The 21,047-nt window shown below is 41.6% G+C and overlaps 1 protein-coding gene across 13 annotated transcripts in view; it reads right to left on the reverse strand.

Moving 5' to 3' along the window:
- FOXP1 (forkhead box P1) overlaps positions 1-21,047 on the reverse strand; it is a 564,105-nt gene that overhangs the window by 111,485 nt on the left and 431,573 nt on the right. For all 13 annotated transcript variants that reach the window (XM_056853065.1, XM_056853056.1, XM_056853017.1 and 10 more), the window contains one exon: positions 12,396-12,600. In XM_056853065.1, the coding sequence (XP_056709043.1) occupies positions 12,396-12,600 (205 nt within the window). The remainder of the gene's footprint in view (positions 1-12,395; positions 12,601-21,047) is intronic.

A 21,047-nucleotide genomic window follows, 5' to 3' on the forward strand; every position in this document is an offset into this window, starting at 1 on the left:
GTTAGCTGAACATCACTTGGGGATGTAATGGGGGTGGGGGGAAATGAAATGGAACAATTTTGCAGGATTTAACATCGTAACACACTGGAAAGCTTAAACATCTTCAACATGGATCAATGAGGAAGACGCCGGGTATACCAGATTTGCTGGAGTTCGTCAGAGATCCAATTGCCATGCTCAAAGGTAGGCTAGAGGAAAAGAGTGCGTGTGAGAGATACTCTAAAATAAAACATTATCTGATTTTAAAAACTTTCTATATTCCTCGAAAAAGTAAGAATGAATGGCCACCCTGGTGGACATAAGATGTGGCTGCAAAACTCAAAAAAACTCAGAACAAGAAACCTATTGGCCAGTAAGAACACCAATTTATTTAATGTTGATGAAAAGGACATATAGCAATAGCCAAAGGGCATTTTACACAATGCAAGTCCTATCCTCTGCTGTCAATAGAAACAGCTCCCTGTCCTCCTCTGACACAACTAAAAAGTATACTAAGATTTTGTTTTGGGGTGGGTTTGTGTGTGTGCGTTTGTGTGTGTGTATAATCCAACACTGAAGCCTCCTCACTAGAACTGTTCACGGCACCCATCCCTATATTCTCTCAGGAGGGAAATACTTGGTTCTGAGGAAACCATAACTTTCAACCTCCTTTGCTCGGGATCCTGCAACGGTCCAGTTGGACCTTTTATTCAGAATGGCAGAGACAACCCTTCCCCCCTCCCCCAAACCTGTTCCTTTATTGCTTTAGAAGAAGAGAGAAAACTGAGGCGATCTTTCATCCACAATGCATTAAAAAGGAATTGAGCAGAGAAACTCTTCAGCCAAGTAGGTTTGGCATGGGTGAGGTGAAGACCAGTTTCTTCACTGTTGGTAGCCCTATCAGAGTTTGCAGGAGAAAGTTGACTATGCCCTCTCCCTTCTGTTATTTCTATAAGCCTGTCTAACTGGGCCTTTCAACTAAGGGGCCAAAAGATCTGGTATACCTACATTGAGGAGAATTTTGTGTATTTTGGCTGCCTCAGTGCAACAACTAATATGGTTTTGTTGCAGGTCTGTTGCACTTTAACTTATGCATATTGTTAGCCATTCTGGAAGGAAGACTTCATAAAGCCAGATGTACATTCTGAAATAAATTTAAAAAAAAAAATGCTGCACTGCTTTTGTATAATTTACTACTTTCTGCTGAGTTTCTGTCCAAGAGAACCAAATGCTGAGATTTGCATGCTAGTGGCTGATCTCACTTTTGCTTATTCTTAGTGAATGCTAAGCTAAACATTTCCCTTAGGGCAGAAATGACTGAGGTACATTTATTACATTGAGTGAGTTTACATGCATGTATATAATCAGCACAACAAACATTATTAAATTGTCTGAGCAAAATCCAAGCATGGAAAACACACTGTCAGAGCAGAATGCTAACAACGCTGAATTGCCCACCGCTGAACAGGGAAAAGGAGCTTAACAAGCCTTGATTTGAGCTTTGGCATCCGCCTCACAAATTGCACAAAAATGTTCTCCTTTTAATAGTGTTGAATATTGATAAATGTCTCCACTCAGCACAACAGGGAAGTTGGTCTCTACTGGCAGTCTTTACCAAAGTGTGTGTGTTTTTCTCCCCTCTCTGTACTCAAGGGTTTACCCTGAATGATTTAATTATAATTTTCCTTGTGTAAGACAAATTAAAGAGGAGAGTAGGAGTGTCATGCCAAAGCAGATTATTTATCTCCTTAACAGATTGCCGTGCACCAAGGCCCAGAGCTGCCGCTGCGACCACAGCTATTTACAAAACCCGGGTGCAAAGTGGAACAAAAAAGAGAATGCAAGACACATCGGAAGGCAAAACAAAACAAATTTGAAAAGGGGGGAGGCTGCAAGCATTAACACGTTATTTCTAGCTGCAGTTATATTGCTTCCCTGGGAAAAACCTCAACGCTTTCTGTCACAGATTATTAAAACAGTAGCACTTTTAATGCAAGTTGAGACACACCGTCTGCTATTTGACCCACATCACCTGCTCTGAAAACATGAGAGACCCTCGCTTCAAATTGCTCCGGAAAACCCAAAAGTGCTATGAAGGCTGCCTTATCTTCTTCTCGACCCCAAATGAGACAAAGACCTTAAACTCATGGGGTTTTGTGCAAATCTGTCCCATGGTACTCTTCCTTTCCCTCTCCTCTTTTGTCTCCCCACCCTGAATGCGTTGAGGGTAAGCTCTTTGATGCATAGACCTGTTCTGGTGCTTATGAAACCCTAATGGTACAGTACATTAAAAAAATATTTACAAGAATTAACATGCATAAACAGTCTGTTTAAAACTTCTCCAGTTTGGAGATGACAAAATTTATCTACTTCAAAACTGCAGACAAATATTGCATGAACCAAATGTTGCGTCCCCACATGGACAGAGCCTGTCATTAAAAAAAAAATCTTGCACATTCCTCCTCCTTCTAACATTATAATTTGTATTTGTCAACTCTGGGAAATTATGCAGGTTTATAAGTAAATCACAACAGTCCCCATGTAAAAGTTGATGCTAAAGATGCTTACTTACCGTATATACTCGGGTATAAGCCGACCCGAGTATAAGCCGAGGTGCCTAATTTCACCCCCAAAATGGGGAAAAATTAGGCACCCACATATAAGCTGAGAGGGAAATGCACCCCCTCCCCCCCCGCACGCTTACCTGACCGGGCTCCAGGCGCGCAGGCAGGCGGTGGCGGCCCCCTCCCTGCGCGCAGGAGGCCCTGCAGGGTCAGCTGCCAAGCGGGAGGACCAGCCCGGGTGAGGTGTGTGGGGGAGAAACCGCCGCCACCCAGAAGGCTGGATCGGGGGGGGGGGGAGAGAAACCGCCGCCGCCGCGAAGGCGCGATCGGGTGGGGTGGGGGAGAAGGCTGGACAGCCCACCCATCAGCTGGCCGGCGGGAGAGTGCTGGGAGAGGGCCCGGCAGGTGATTTACCGCATTGACCCGAGTATAAGCCGAGGTGAGTTTTTTAAGCCAAAAATCATGGCTAAAAAAACTCGGCTTATACTCGAGTATATACATTAGTCGCTCTGAGCCCTGCTAGCCAAGGGGAGGGCAGGATATAAATATAATAAATAAATAAGTAAAATTCTAAGCAGGCACCTATCAAAACACAGACATACACAATTCTTGTTAAACATAAGAAAAACCATGCTGTATCAGACCAAGGCCCATCAAGTCCAGCAGTCTGTTCACACAGTGGCCAACCAGGTGCCTCTAGGAAACCCACAAACAAGGTGACTGCAGCAGCATTGTCCTGCCTGTGTTCCTCAGCACCTAATATAACAGGCATGCTCCTCTGATCCTGGAGATAATAAATATCCATCATGTCTACTATCCATTTTGACTAGTAGCCATGGATAGCCCTATTCTCCATGAACATGTCCACTCCCCTCTTAAAGCCTTTCAAGTTGGCAGCCATCCCACATCCTGGGGCAGGGAGTTCTACAATGTAACTATGCGTTGTGTGAAGAAATACTTCCTTTTATCTGTTTTGAATCTCTCACCCTCCAGCTTCAGCAGATGACCCTGCATTCTAGTATTATGAGAGGGGGAGAAAAGCTTCTCCCTGTCCACTCTCTCCATACCATGTATAATTTTATAGACCTCTATCATGTCTCCCCTTAACTACCTTCTTTCCAAGCTAAACAGCCCGAAGTGTTTTAACCGCTCCTCATAGAGTGGTTAAAATGCTCTAATCTTTAAAGTTGACTGGAATGAAACTATATCATCAAATGCATATGCCCCATTAAGAAGTCCGCCTGTCCCAGACTATCCCAATTTATATCCACACTGAATGTCCTTCTGATATGGGCACATCAGAAGGAGTAAACTCGACACAAAGATAGTAAACACAGGAATAGTAAAAAAAGATAGTAACAACTAGACACAAAGACAGTAAAAATGTACCAGACAGAAGCAAACAACTTGTAGGACAGATATGGGGGACAGAGAGAGGGGAGAGTGCAAAACATTAGTCAACAGTGGGTGCACCCTGTACTTTTGGATCTGTAAACAAAGATTGTTTAACATCAAGGCAAACCATTGTTCTGGGTGCTAAGTGGATAAGAAGTAGTATCCAAATCTGATCAGTGCACATGTCACTATATTTCCATCAATGTGTGTGAAAAGTGCAGTCAAGTCGCAGCGAACTTATGGCAACCCAGTAAGGGTGTTCAAGGCAAGAGACTAACAGAGGAGGTTTGCTATTGCCTGCCTCTGTGAACGGACCCTAGACTTTCTTGGTGGTCTCCCATTCAAGTACTAACCAGGGACAACCCTGCTTAGCTTCTGAGATCTGACAAGATCAGGTTAGCGTTGACCACCCTGTTCATGGTATTCCCATCAATATCACATTCCAAATCACCAAATATTTGAGGACCACTTCCAGCAGCCTAGCTTTTTAGAGATTCCATTGCACACAGAATAAAGAAATCCAAGGAGGGACCTCTGGAAGATGATGAAATAAGGGTAATCTGGATCCTTACAAAGCCTTTGGGGTAGGGTGCCAGCTCCCGGCTCTTGATGGTGTGCAATTAACACCTTCAACCACTGTGAAGAGTCTGGGTGTGATCCTTGATATATCCATGTGACGGTCACCTCCAGGCTGGATTAACTCACTTTATGTAGGGCTGCCCTCAAAACTGCCCCAGAAACTCCAGCTGGTACAAAATGCTGCAGCGAGGATCCTACTGAGGGCCCATATCCAGCCAGTGCTACATCAACTGCACTAGCTCCAGGTGGAGCACTGGATCAGGTTCAAGGTGTTGGTTTTGACCCTTAAAGCCTCATACAACCTGGGACCATTGTATCTGGGGGAACGCCTCTCCTGGTACGCCCCCCAGGGAGCATTACACTCTGCTAATAACAACTTGCTGGTCGGCCTCGGCCCAAGGAGTGTCCAGCTGTCAGCGACTAGTCTCTGCCCTGGTCCCGGCCTGGTGGAACTCCTTTTCTACTGAGACCAGGGCCCTGCAGGATCTTAAAGAGTTCCACAGGGCCTGTAAAATGGAGATGTTCCTCTAGGTCTATAGTTGAGGACAGCTATGGTTTACATCAGTTCTGGCCTCCTCCCTGTCTTTCTTTTGAATGCCATAAACTAATATGGCAGGGGCCCTGAGTATTCCATCAGGCCTCACAGTGGTTACTATGCTCCGAGCTTGAGCGCCATCTGCTGTAATTGTAACCATAATCGATGAATTTTGGGGGGATTGTTTAGATTGTTTTAGTCTATTGATTATATATTTTATGACTTTATTGTGTCTTGCTGTATCGAGTACTCTATTGTTAACTGCCCTGAGCCCAGCTTTAGCTGGGGATTGAGGGTGAGGTAAAAATTTAAATAAATAAATAAAGATATTTAGACATTATGCTAACACCACATGCCAGAGGACACTATTAACAGTAATGTGACATTTAACCAAACCCATATAAAAACTTTCAACCCTTCATTCCCCCCTGCCCAAACTCAAAGCAATGAGCTCTCTAACACCCTAAACATGATTATTTGCAAGTCAAAACCCACACAACACACACAACCCTTCTTAGAAGTAATTATATTTGACATTTTGCTACTCGTGTTAGTAAAAAAAAAAAATGATTTGAAGTTACAAAAAAAACTTGTCAAACATATACAAAGCAAATATCGCATTCTGTTTAATAAGCAGCAGTTCAACTATGAAGCAAATTTTTACCTCCCTAAGAGCTCGAGGTATAGTCCTATTACACTGAACATCACAATAATTTACCTTCATTGTGACAAATGAAACTGGGTAGCCGGTGCTCAAATCAGCGATCATATACTTGTCACTCAACTCTACCCTGGGGAAAAAAAAGGTCTACAGTTGGCTTCACCTGCTCTGTTCAACATCCAGCCACTACTCTGCAATCAAAGAATATAAAAAGCAGAGCAATATAACAAATGACAGCCAACGTTCTTTCAACTGAGTATAGATGTCATCTTTTCCAACTTCTCCAGTAGCTTTCTTCCATTCAACCAACACCACTGGCTTTGAGCCTCAGCTGGTTCATTGGCACACCTAAACCTCTGTTACATTTGTTCAATCAAACTCTTGTTGCCTTGAACTGACTGGGACAGATGAGGTCATTGTACAGGCCCAGTTTAGCTACCACTTATGTGGACTGGAACGCCAAGGAGATACAGAGCTATACCTCAGCACTGTACTATCTATGACATTTTTGTCCTGCCTTTCCGCCAAACAGCTCGGGGTGGTGTACATCCTTCTTTCATCCTATATTTTTATCCCCATAACACTGTGAGGTATGCTAGGCTAAAAGAGAGTGACTAGCCCAAGGTCATCCAGTAGAACACAACACTAGTTCAGACTACGTCCTTTTGAGAGTCTTCTCAAAGCATCCTTTTATCCTTGAGGAAGGCCTCAGCGCAGTTCTCTCTGTTTCCAAAGACCCAGCTCATGAGCTTCACCCAGACGGACATTGTGGCCTATTGCCATTGAAACAGCATTTGTATCTTTGCTACAATCTCCAAATCTGCTGTCTTCCAAGTTGTTGGATTTTTAATGCTTATTTTCCCCGAACAGGTTCAGATGTGGTACGATTTACAACCAAGTATTTCTCCCTCATCACCCCGCACTTTGTTGATTTTCACTGGCAAAATTTAGAACGCACGCTCCCCAGGAAGGGACCCATCTTTGGCGATGTTACTCTAGTGAACCATGTACAATGACCCGGGTCTCCTTTTGGACAAAAAGGTAGCAGTGACCATGGGTGCCTTTCACCAGTTTCAGATGGCTGCAGCCCTTTCTGGGGGAAAAAAAAAAGATCTTGCCACTGTGGTGCATGCCCTGGTTGTATCTAGACTGGATTGCCACAGGGCAGTTACATGGGGCTGCCCTGGAAAACTGCTGGAAGCTTCAACTGGTACAAAATGCGGCAAACAGAATATTAGGAGAAAATAAATTTTAGGCTATTTTCGTCTTTCATTCCAAAGAAAACTCCCCAAATTTTTAAAAAGCTTGCTGCCCTATGGAATTGTTTCATTTGCTTCAAATATACAGCATCCCGTGGCTTAATTCATTTTTCCTTTGTTCTGCTCATGAGTTGCTCTGAACGTGAAGGAACTTAGGCAAAGGCTTTCCTTTCCAAAAAGAAAGCTAGTGAGAAGCATCTAAACAACTAGAGTTTTATGTGTCATATGACATCGAGGCAGGCACCACATTGCCCGACAAGACAGCAAACAGAAACCTTAAGTGCCTCCGTCAGCATTCTTCTATGCATTACTCTCCTCCTCTTCTTATGGACAAAGAGGTAATTCAATCGCACTCGGCTGCAAATGGATGGTGCCAAACTTCAAATACACCAAAGAGAAGGAACCCGCAGCAAATGCCCTCTTCACTCTGAGACACCTACCTTTTTATATTTTGATGGATCTGAAGAGGAATTTTAAGCATCGTTCTAGCTATACTATAATGACAGTATAATAAAAGACAGTGTATATTTATTAGTTTCATGAGAGGCTATGCTGTATTTTCTGTTCCAGCTCAATACAATAGAGAATTGTGCCACAGTTTTCTTCCTAAGCAAATGCTTTTTAAAGCCCGCCACACTAAAGTGCATCTAAACCTGCAAAGGACCAACATTTACTATATATAGATTTGAAAAGGAATAATTCAAGAGGCAGTATTTTAACCTTGCTTTTATAAGTCGCGTAAGAAGTTTCCGCTTTCAAATGAATAAATGCAATTCTACGAGGTTCTAAACTGAACATCTATGGATCCTTTGAATCCCTGAAAATAAGATTCACCTTTTACAATATGACAGATGCAAGCCAGAAGCCATCAAGATGAGGAAGTGCCCATTAAAAGCAAATCCAAGAAAACATCAATGCTTACACTGCAGTTTTCCACAGACAAATTCCACTACAATCATGGAAATTTGCACAGATCTACTGAGATAAACATGAGGCTAACTTCCCATTCCAAAGCAGAATAACATACAAATCACCTTTCTCTTCCACCCATAAAAATAGTGGCTGGATCCAACAAACCAGGAGCACAATATGGCTTTCCCACTTTCTGGTTGGAACCTCCGAAAAGCCACCAAAGGGCCAGGGAACCCTTGAGAACAGCATGGGATGTGACATGGGAGGAATAATAAGAAATCCCTCCATCTACGATGCCATGATAGGCTTCAATCCAAGCTAGAGATCACAACCCAATCCCTTCAAAATATGGCCCTCTGGCCATGCTGGCCCTCTGTAACAGAGGGCAAACAAACTAGGATGATGAACCATAGGAAGAAGGGATTAAGCAATCTGGCCTCTTTCTCACTTCCCTTGCTGCTCAACTAATAATGCCTGTTGGTGCATTTTTCTAACAGAACATTCAAAACCTCAGTCATGCTACTCTCCTTGCTGGTGAGATGGCTGCAGTAGGGAGCAACTGTCAAACATTTTTACCAGAACGGCAGCGAGAAGGTATGCATGTTCTGGAGGAAGACAAATACACTAGGTTAATCAGGCTGATCAGTAAGAAACGACCAAAATACAGCCATCTGTTGAAACACAGTTACTAGAAAGTTCTTCTAGCACATATGCACCACTCCTAAAGGAGGTCACTGGGTGCTAAGTTGATAGTTATTATCTCTTAGCCACATCTATTTTAAGGGGGTTGCTGTGAGGATGTGGGTATGGCTTGAATATGTAGTGAAGATCTCAGATGTTACCTTGAGCTCCTGGTAGAAAGGGTGATATTAAAATCTAACAATAAGGTCTTATCCCAGTCAACCCCATCCTTTTTTGAGCCTGACAGAGGGTGATAGGTACAAACCACAAAACGGCTGCCACAGGAGGCGGAGCCAACCACAAAATGTAACAGAGTGAGGTTATGCATAACTCTGAGAGCAGGTGTTCAGCATTTCAGAGAGAAGCTCTGTTTTAGCTGCATGCCTTTTAAAAAACAATATATTGTTTTAAAATATTTTCTTGCATATACACAAAACAGGTATACATATTGAGCTAGCTAAGAAACCCTTCTCTGGCAGTCTCTGTCTTCATTTCATAGGCATCTAACTCACTTATGCAAATAGAAAAGCGAAAAAAGAATGATTTTCATGGTTTCTTCTCTGCTTCAGGTGAGAACTTCTCTCATTATCCCAGACCTCTTCAGTCTGCACCATGTCTTGTAGTGACAACAACAGTTGGAGCTCAAGGGCTAGTGAGAGCCTATGTGACACGTACAGTAAGAGAGAGATTTTGGCAAGATTTTGACAGGAACATAAATGATTATTGAAAAGTGACCAACATGTGATGTAGTGATACTATCAACTTCCACCTGAATTAGAAAAATATACTCAAATGGGAAAGATCTGATGACTTCAGTAGAAATTCCAGTTAGGAGCATTAAGAAGTTTAATTGTGCTTACCTCCTGAGTTCAGTCAGAAGGAAATCTCACTGATTTTAGAATATCACTCAGCTATTTGCTACACTCAGCATTAAATCATAAAGGTCAGAAACTCAAAAAGGCCCACTTGGCCCTGCCCACTTTCTAAAAACATTGGGTGGACATCAAGAAATGTGTAAATGGCAGCCATGGCGCCCATGGGCACCACTCTTGGGACCACTTTCTAACCCATCAAAGAATGCACCCTAGAATTCTGCTTACCCAGTAAGAAACCACTGGTGGTTTCCGCCAAGGAATTTAAAAAAGCATGCACATGGTTCTCCCTTTCTCAATTTATCCTTACAACAACCCTGTGGGGTATATTAGTCTGAGAGTGTGTGACTTGCCCAGTGCCACACAGTGAGCTTTTATGGCAGTGTGGGTATTTCAACCCAGGTCTCCCAAATCTTAGTCCAATGCCCTAACCACTACACCAACACCAAACCTGCTCTCACGTAATACAGATTTAAAATATACCAGATACGTCACAAGCAAAACAGCCCAATGTAGGATAGAGATGTCTGTAAAAGGAAGGCCTAGAAGAGTAACACACACACACAGCCAAAATCATAAATTCAGTCTTTCTGTTGTATCTTGGAAGAAGCCATGGCAGTTTTTAGTACATCTCATCCTCCACAGAAACCCTGTCTTCTGGTGCTACAACAAACATATTTCATTTGACAGACATGCACAAATGTACACCAACAAAAACCAGGACCAAGTCCTCCCAGCGTAAGTAACAGACACTATATATGATAATGTCTCAATTTTTAAGAACATTCTTATGTATTTTACATCTATACATGACAGCTTTGTTTTCTTACTATAAGAAAGACACAAGATGTGCTTATGTACTTGTCTTACCAACATTCTTTCAAATCACTTGACTAGGAAACACTATGGCCAGGAAAAGGGGGGAAAACACCATTATCAGCATGTGGAAGTAATAAGCAAATTAATCCCCTTCCTATTTTTTAGACTATAGGGTTTCAAGGAGATCCTTCTCAGCACAGAAGCATAAATGTGTGCTCGCTGACCTGCTCTGAAAGATTGCTGCCTTAATTCCAAAGGGCTGGAGAGCAAGCTCTATACAAACCAACAAAGCTTCTTACAGTCACACTTTCTGAAAGCAGACCTCCACCTCACTCCGGGCTCCATGACAAGACATTTCTAGAACTTGGAGGAAATTAAGAATGTTTATACATTCTCAAACCTAGAAAGGGACATACCTAGAAGTCCTTGCAAACACTGCTTCCCCCCAACCCGTCACAACAACCAAGAAAAATCACAGTTCAGTCAAAAGAAGTAGGGAGATATTATATCAATCCCAATATTAAGGCCAGATTTTGTACTAAGGAGGAGGAGGTAACAAGACAAGCAGTAGAGACTCAGCCAGCGATGCACCATTTTTATGGTGCTGGGAATTTATTTCTAAGTGATACTCACAAAATACACTTTAAATCTACATTGACCTTTTATGTCACTGCTAACGGATATAGTGATGGCCACTAGCAAGAATACCATATCTGGAGGACAGGTCTATCAGTGGCTACTAGCCATGATGACTGAAGGTAACCTACATGTTCCAAGGTAATAGACCTCTCAATACCAGTGCTAGGCAGCAGCATCAAGGAAGGCCTCAGACACGATGCCCCATTTGTTGGCCCTCCATGGCAACTGGTTGGCCACTGAGTGAAGCAGCATACTGGGCAAGATTGACCATTATTCTGATCCAGTGGATACCTCTTATGTCTTTAAGGAATATAGACGCAAAATATAGGAAGGTTAGGATGTATAATTCAACCATCACCCGTGCATTTTGCATATCAGAACATGAACTGGCAAATGCTGAAATATATAATTACTGAAAATGGCATCAAAAACAAACACATGGAACTCTAGCTTAAGCTTCTAATTGTTTATTTTCTGTAGAAGAACAGAGAAAGCGCAGCAAAAATATAACGGCCATTTCCAATTCCCTGCAGCACTGAAGTATCTTTTAGCCAATGCTGTTGTTAAAAAAAACCAAAATTATCCTTTATCCATGTATCTTTCATAACAACTTTGTGCTCGTCACACTATTTTTGAGGGACATACACAGAAAAATAAAAAAAGGAAAATATTTTAGCCACCCAAGCACAAAGTATATCTTTGAAGATGTGGCTTGCTGGGTAACAAGGGAGAGCTTGCAGAATGATGGAGGTGCGGATTACATAAAACTTATGCAGACACAATAAAAGTCAACGGTCTAGTTTATACCCTGGCTCGGTTCCCACTGAAAGCCTTCTGTCAGCACATTGAGAGTTCTCCCCCTCCCCTCTCTTGATGTAGCCCCAAATGCTGCTAATGTAGACGTAGTCAACCCCCCTCCCTGGAGAAACATGAGAGGGAAGTTGGGAGGTCTGCAGCAGGATGGGATAATCAGAGGCAACCTCCCTCTCTTGAAGAAATTATTGGCAAGCTCCAACCTATCTCACAAAGTAGCCAAAACTGGTCAACATGGTCAAACATTATGGCAAATTACAGATGCTACGCCAGTTCACATCATAATCACAGGCATTTACTTCAACAGACTTAAAAGGGGCACTGTTAATCCAAGACCACAGATTAAGCTATATCTGTACACATTAATCAGGAATGTTTATGTGGACAAAAACATGTTGGGCAAGGTCAAAAAAGAATGGATGTTAGCAATTTTTTTAAAAGGGGTGACAATCAGTCAATGTTCATCATTACCTTGGGGCAATATTAATGTCAAAGCTCCAAGATTTAAGCTATCACAGACATATATAGCAAGCCCTCCCATGCCCATTTCTTTCCCTTGGCCATTCCTACTGTTTAACACATGGAGAGCTAGGCTCTCAGCAAAATAACCAAGGAGGCCTTCATGCATGTAACTCCATAATAAAAAATGTATTTCTTTGAACAGAAATAAATGGAAATAGCACGTACCTCTCTCTTTTGGGAGTGTGGACTGATAGCTGTCCATTGGTTGAGGCATGTGGGTTTATTATTAAGGGGGTCTTAGAAGATGCTGAGGAAGAGATACACGTCGTTGATAGATCCAAACTGCTGTGGTTGTTGCTTACAGCCTCCTCTGCTGTGTGAGAACCTGTCACTTCTTTCCAGAGTTGCTGCAGTTCAGTTGGGATCATGCCTGAAAGAGGATTGGATAATTAAATAAATTTAACTACTATTTTGGCTGTCTTCGAGCAGCAATTAAAATTGAAGTCAGTAAATAAAGCACATCGTCAGAGGTTCTTTTTCAAAATAGAACATGACCAATTTAACACTAATGCATATATAACCTCTTTCACAGATGTACTCACATACATAAACCGAAACATGACAATACTAATAACACCTATCAGTTAACATTATATACAACAATACTTTCCTGCACTTAAAGTACCTAGATAATGTAAACACCCCACTGTGCTTTAGTGCAGCTACGCAAAATACTGATAATCACAGCTTTAATTTTTGGAAAAACAAACTAACAAGGTTCTGGTCCTCATGTCTGCAGACACAAAAGGCTTGAAGCCAGTGACGCACAAGCAGAAACGGACTTAGAACAGTTCAGCAGGACCATGTGTAACACCTAGGCCTTCCCTCCCTACATATTATAGTATCCAGACACTCGCTGCACCAGTGGAAATGCACATGGGGATACAATAAATTTGACAAAATGATGATGAAACCTAAGAAGATACAACTTGCTGTATGACCTCAAAGACTACTTTGTCACCAATACTATCTAGGCCTTAATATTACTTCTCTATTACTTCATGTTTTATGTTACACTGCTTGGTATCCCAGATGACAATTTTATACCACATGACTGAGGAGAGGGGCACCAAGTTGAGGGGGAAAGTTAACACGACCCATTTCATACTGATAGGGCCACTTTCAATTCCCTAAGAAGGGGAAGTTTCACTTGAGGTATTTCTTGTAAATAAGATTCGTATTGTAAAACTGTTCCTAGCTGTAGTCTGAGGAAAGGTAAACCTAAATAAATGGGATTTCCTTTTCTGAAAGAAGGTGAATAAAATTTAACCTCTTTATAGAGGAAAAGAAGGTCTTCAAAATAAATTTATTCATCTGTGTTATTATGACAACGTGAACCACAATATGACTAATTTTGTGCTTAAGTTGTAAATGATGACAAATAGCTTTGTTATTAAATACAGTTTTTATTAATCACTTTTAGACGTAAATTATGAATTCACATTGTCTTCATGAAATGCTTTTAGAATTTTAACAGTCAAATTGATTATACTATGATTATTTCATTAACACACCTATCTTTCTCATTAATTTTGGTTTCTAGCACTGCTTGCTTAATTGATGGATGTGTCTAGTGAAAAAAACTGCAAGTTTCTATACAAGTAACACTATTATTATTACTGTCATTTCTTGATCAGTGCTAATGAGCCATTCGAAGTGAAATGAAAACATAAAATAATCTTTTAAAAAAAAACACCAAAATGTTGTTTAACACGATAAAAAATGGAGAGTCAATTTTAGGAGATTTTCAAGTTCTCAGCTCAGTTGACCACATTTCCAAACTGAAATTATAGTGTTAAAGGCAGCTCAAAATGGCTGATCACCGATATCATATTCTGACGAGCTTCCATATTAATTTGATATGGTATTTTTAACAGTTTTGCAAAATAAAACCGAAGCACAAGTGGGAGTCTTGTGACACCGTAAAGACTAACCCGATTTTATTCTAGCATCAGTGATTGCGGACTAGAGTCCATTTCAGATATGTATCATCATATCACTAAAGGCTAGTATGGATATTACAGCAACAAATAAAAACCAGTAATTTTTTTAAATCAAGTAAATGGATGTTTTTTTGAGACCTGGAAATGCAGGGGGCAATGGATCCAACCGCTTTGCTCCAAGCTGTTGTATTCCATTATCCCAAGAGGGCAGAATCCGCCATTTTCAGAATGTATATCCATGTCTGAGACAGACATGTCTTACCAAACCTTAAGGCATTAAAATAAAGGCAGTATGCATTATATTCATTTGAAACACATAATAAAAAATGCCAAGGTCTAAATTTAATTTATTTTTGTCATTTAGAATACAATGGGTAGATAATCATCTCAACGTGATCAGCCAAACATCTTTACTTTGCTAAACTGTTAAAGATTTTAATTATGCTAGCTTTGGAGAGCACTGGTCTAATGAGGCGATAGACTCCAGAGAATCTAAGTGGTTAAGAACTGTGAAATGAGTCTGATAGGATTTTTTTTATATTCACCGTGGATCGTTTGCATATCAAAGAGGAGTAAATTATTGCACGACAGACCAATAACCTTCCCCGCCTTCCTGAGAGTAGCATTAACAAAAACAGTTGGTCTTTGCTAGTGGGCTGACTAAAAAAAAAAAAAATGCAAAAATGCTTCGAGTGTGTGCAATTAGTATATATTCTAAAAAGAAGCTTCCATTTATACACTAAGTGATCAGATTGCCTTATAATATCCCTATTTCCCATAAAACTCTTTCTTTTCTCCTTTTATAGGGAAAAGCAACTCAAAATGCCAATTATATTTTGATGGATTTCATCCCATATGAGCATATAGTTATTAGATATATTCAATTATTTCATGTCCCCTGAAATTAAACCTCTGAAGCAATTTAAACAAAGAGAAAGGTCACTACACAACCCGGTGTCCTGTTTAGCTGCAACCAAGCTATTATTTTCACACACCTTGCAAAGTGACAGTGTGGGATGTATTTTTAGCTAACACACTTGACAGGCCTGTCTCCACACCAACAATTACCTGTGAATATGACTGACCCTTTCACCACTGTTTACTCAGTTGAAACAATAGTGAATGGACTTGTCTGTTGATGATAACATATTGATACTAGATCACAAGTCAACACTATTTTTATTGGGCGGGGGGACACAAACCGACATGAACAGAAGGCTTCTTGCTATTATTATTTCTTATTAGCCACGATGAGCTCCCCGGATGCATCACTTGTACTTTTCTTTTAATAAGACAATGATAAAAGCGTAGCCTGATTGTTGCGAGTTTGGAAGATAAGAAAGGGATTTTAAATATTGCAGATAGACTCTCGGAATATCAAGAACAAAGGATGAATTAACAAGTCGCAACACCTACAGCAGGGTTGGTTTGAACTTCATACGGAAGAGCAATTGGCTGCTAACGTTAATGACAGCTGTCTCTGTGCAACATAATGGGAACAAAGCCCACAATTTTGATATAAAAGGCGGACAAATTGTATTTAATAGCAGCTGGGGCAGAGCATAGGCATTAGGATTACAGGTCAGATGCAATTAGGCAACAGAATCCAATTATGAGATCACAAGAACCTAAATGACATACATGTTGCAAAAATTATTTTGTATTATGCACATTTTTAGCAAGCAGGCTTGCTTATATAAAAAACAAACAAACACATAATCTCCAATGAATGCTGTATCTGACAACTAAACAACCTGCGTGGAAAGGTTATGAATGCAGTGATCCTTAACTAACGGCAGAGTTTCAATAGTAGGGATAACCATAAAATCTTTCCCAATCCACCCAAACTTGAAAGTCATGCACTTTCCCCTTTAACAGAGAATTTTTAAAAATTCTGGCTTCTAAAATTGTGCTCATGATTATTAGTGTTTGCGCCAATTATTTGGGAAGTGTGAATGGAGAACTCTCTTATTTCTGCAAGCATAGAAAGAAGCGCAATAAACATGCCAATCTTACCAATGTTTGCTTGATAGCAAGTTCTGGTCACACCAGGATCAGGACATCTTTGTTTATTACCTACTGAAAATACAAAATTTTCTCCCTTGGTTTTTGTTGCTGGATATTTAACTCGAGTTGTTTAGGCTGCTTTCAAAATGGGGCTTGTCTTATTTCTGCCATGGGTGTGCAGATGTAAAGTGTAAATTATCAATGCATTTGAATGGAGAAGCAAGCAAGATTACACAGAGTATTATAAAACCAGATGTGCTATTCTGCATAAGAGAATATGCAAGCGTTATTTAAAATAGAAGGGTAAAAACTGATTCTATATATACATTCTAAAACCAGGAGGGAAAAAAAGCCATGTAAACTGTGGTTGTTTCTGTCAGAGTCACCAATATCACTTCACATCTAAAATACAACGAGGCAGCAATTGCTTTAATAGGATGCCCTTTTAAAAAACCCATGCATATTTCTAGTGAGTAAAGGTTCTTGATGCACTTCACAACAGTTGCCAGTTACGAAAAGGGTGTCTGTAATATAAAGTATTCATTGCCAGTTATTACTACAAACTGGCACTCTCAAACTCTTCGCTGTATTTCTTCCTCCTAGGAGAAGCCTCTTCTTCATTATAAAAGAAAATGCAGGCACCAGCTTAAAAAATGTATGTTGTGGGGACAGTTGACAGATTGCTGTGCATGGAACTCGATTTCGCAACCCCAGACATTCGCTGGCTCAAAGGCAACTGGACGAGCTCAACCTTTTCTTGTCCTTGTACCTCCGTACCCAGGTGACCATGTTCAAGCAAGCAGAAAGTTGATTTAAACCTCATAATGGCATCAGTTTTAAGCCATCAGATCTCTTTGTTAAAAAAAAAATAATGTGTTGTATTCTGACCTGCCTGAATTCTCACGTTACCTTGTTTCTTCTCCTCTCCCCATAGAGACTCGACACTAATAAGTGAGATGAAGACAGGGGAGGGTAAATCACTATTTACTCTTTTTGCTGCTAGCCAGGCACCAAGCAAAATGTCATTTGTTTGTGTTTGCCTGATATCCGGTGCTTAGATGGGTACTCCCCCCCTTTAAATATGCTACTTCCTAATGTTGTCAGAACCAAGTTATACTACACCCTGAAGCCTATCAATCAATGCCACGACTGTTGAATTACCTACTGGTGTCTCTGATGTGTTCCTGCAAAGATTACACTTCATGCATCACCACATTCATTTCTTTCACATTACACATGAGCGTGTCTTGTCACTGCCCAATTGCCCTCTTTTGGACAGCTTAACTGATGTACTATACAATGAACCTCACCAAGAAAACTTAATAGTAGAGGAACTGTGGGAAAAAAAATTAGAAAGGCTGAAGCCAGAGTCCAGTGGATGGGTGTGTAAGAACAGCTTGTGATGTTTCTTACCAATAAATCTGAAGGTATAATTAACTTGTGCTATAATATTTTACATGTACAAAATAGCACTAGCCTACACGACTTCTCTGATAATTTGTTCCCAAGGTACTTTAAAAAAAAGTTAATTTTTGAAACCTTCACAACAGCAATAATAAACCAGAAGCTAAGTCAATTTCCAGCGGCCCTCCTCCTCTTGAGAACAATAGAACTTCGGAACAGGTAATGACCCCCTCTTTCATAATGCCTCTAAAGAATTGAGGACTTTGGATTGATACTTGCTAAGACGAGCAGCAGCCCTTGATCTCATGGGAAGGTTCTTTGGCCCACTGTCCTCTGCATGCAGAAGGTTCTAGGTTCAATCCCTGGCATCTCCAGTTAAAAGAACCAGGTAGCAGATGATGAGAAAGACCCTCTAACCTGAGACTTTGGAAAGCTGTTGCCAGACACAATAGTCATCTTGATATATTAAGGGTCTGGCTGATTCAGTATACGGCAGCTTCCTGTGTGTCATACCCCTTTCTCTGCTGCTGAGCTTCACTGCAGGGGGAAAGCAACAAGTACCCAAGAACACCCCGTGTTCAGATAGATGGGGCATCCCACTCCACTCATTCACTCTTCCCCACATAATGAGGGGAGCAAGGAAAGGACAGAGGAAGGAACACAAACCTTCTCAGTCTCAAAAGGGATCTTGGGGACAACTAAACAACCACTTTGACAATAAAAGCAATCGGCTGGCCGAGAGAGTACTGTATTGCTTGTACAACAGACTTATTTGGGACAGAATGGGTTGCAGCTTGCAAGCTGCATAATCCTTGTTCTCGCACATAGCACATACAAATATAGAAAGAGGAAGGGCAGGGGAGCAAATTTGCTATAAGTGTTGACAACTAGTGGAAGCCTTAAGGCTTTGACTAAACCAGATCAGTCAACTGAGTTAAATGAAGCTTTTTGAGCTGACTATTCAAATTTAGCATTTAGGAAGGGCGGGAGAGAGGAAAACATCTCTGCAAAATAGTGACGTTACGCTGTAGAGACTCAGCTTCTCGCTAAGGCATGCCTAGGCCAAACAAAACAGCTTGAATTGAGGTTAATCTCAAGGGTTTATCGAAAACAAAAAAAGTGCATTTATTTATTTAAAATATTTTTATGCCACCTCTCTAAATTGATCCAAGACAGTTTTTATGCACAGATAAACCCATCGTAAAGACAGGAAGGACTCAGGAGACAGCTATTGTTAAATCTCCCTAAAAGAGCAAAGTGCCTCAGAAGAAGAGTTGTTTTTTATATGCTGACTTTCTCTACCACTTAAGGAAGAATCAAACCAGCTTACAATCACCTTCCCTTCCTCTCCCCACAGCAGACACCCTGTGAGATAGGTGGGGCTGAGATAGCTGTGACAAGCCCAAGGTCACCCAGTTGGCTGCATGTGTAGGAGTGGGGAAACCAACCTAGTTCACCAGATTAGCCTCTGCCGCTCATGAGGACGAGCGGGGAATCAAACCCGGTTCTCCAGATCAGAGTCCACCGCTCTTAACCACTACACCACGCTGGCTCTCAGAGTAAACAAGTCCCAAGAGCAACAGTACACATCTGCCCAAGGGTGCCGTTCCCTTCTCTCTCCAAAGATGTTATTCCACCATACAGTACTGCCAATTTTTTAGCCAGCATCTATACATGTGCCTTTAGCAGCTGCTGACATTAGTAGGTGCAACACTTATTTTTGTGTGTTGTGAGGCACAGAAGCAGGCCTGGCACTGAAGTCAGTCCCTCCCCGCCCACAAGTTGGAAATCCCAGCACAGAATGTGCACTAGTGGTTCAGTTTTTGACAGGAAGCCTGAAGGCAGGGATCATCTTTTTTAATGATACTTTTTGTATAGCACCCAACTATTAGGCACCTTATAAATAATAAATATTATTATTACTACTATACAATAAGGAGTTGTAACGTGCTTACAGAAGGCGTGAGAGGAAAGCCGGAAAAGACCTCTCATTGTGGTTGGTTTTTATGAACTTAATTCTACTCTGCCATGTTTGCATGGGCTACACTTATAAATGTCCCAATCTTGTTTGTCCTCAGAGCAACTCTGTAAGGTTAAAAAAGGAGGATTTATGGGCTACAGATGGAGAATTCTGAAAGCAGAGATCAAACAAGCCGCTTCTCTAAGGACATGGTGCCTAATCCTAAATGCCACTGAGTTGCGACTGACTTATGGCAATCTCAGCAAAGGGCTTTCAAGGCTTGAGAAGCAGAGGTGGTTTGCCATAGCCTTCCTCTGCAGAGTCTTCCTTGGAGGTCTCCTGTCCAAGTACCGACCCTGTTTAGCTTCTGAGGTCAGATGAGATCGGGCTACACCATGCCACCTTTCTCTCCCAGATCCTATGTTTACTGAGAAGTAGAATGACACATTTCAGTGGGGCATACTCACAGGATAGTATGCTCAAGAGTACAGTGCCTAGTTGAGCAGCTCTACAAGTATCTCACAATCCAATCCGTTTAATAGACCACAACCGAACCAAGCAAAATCTGCCCAAAGATATCCCATGATAACAAGCATTCCTGTAGTCACATTCACATTAGATTACTGCACTGTTCGCTATATGGGAACGCCCCTTTGCCCTTACTGCAAGTTGAGCCACCTTTGTAGGTGGCGCAGTCCCGTGGAATGCTATGGGCTATGAGTAAAGTTATCGCTTTACTCTGCTCTGGTTAGACGTCACCTAGAGTACTGTGTTCACTTTTGTGCACCACAATTTAAAAAAGATGTAGACAAGCTGGAACGTGTCCAGAGGAGGGCAACAAAGATGGTGAGGGGTCTGGAGACCAAGTCCTATGAGGAAAGGTTGAAGGAGCTGGGTATGTTTAGCCTGAAGAGGAGAAGACTGAGAGGGGATATGATAACCATGTTCAAGTACTTGAGGGACTGTCATATTGAGGATTGTGCCAAGTTGTTTTCAGTTGCCCAAGGTCGGACCAGAACCAACGGGTTGAAATTAAATCAAAACAGTTTCCGTCTTGACATTAGGAAGAATTTTCTAACAGTTAGAGCGGTTCCTCAGTGGAACAGGCTTCCTCGGGAGGTGGTAAGCTCTCCTTCCCTGGAGGTTTTTAAGAAGAGGTTAGATGGCCATCTGTCAGCAATGCTGATTCTGTGACCTTAGGCAGATGATGAGAGGGAGGGCATCTTGGCCATCTTCTGGTCACTAGGTGTGGGGGGGAGGTAGTTGTGAATTTCCTGCGTTGTGCAGGGGGTTGGACTTGATGATCCTGGTGGTCCCTTCCAACTCTATGATTCTATGATTCTATGGGGTGGTTCCACAGGGCTCGCAAGTAAAGTAAGCATTCTGGCTTTGGCAGAGGGGCTGGAGCCTGATGTGGAGGTGGAGTGGCTGTGCCACCTCCGGCCACCACCTTAACCCCTCCCGCCAGGAATGGGATGCCTGAATTCAGTATTCTGCCAGACA

This window comes from Euleptes europaea, chromosome 1 (assembly GCF_029931775.1).
Source record: "Euleptes europaea isolate rEulEur1 chromosome 1, rEulEur1.hap1, whole genome shotgun sequence".
NCBI classification, from domain to species: domain Eukaryota; kingdom Metazoa; phylum Chordata; class Lepidosauria; order Squamata; family Sphaerodactylidae; genus Euleptes; species Euleptes europaea.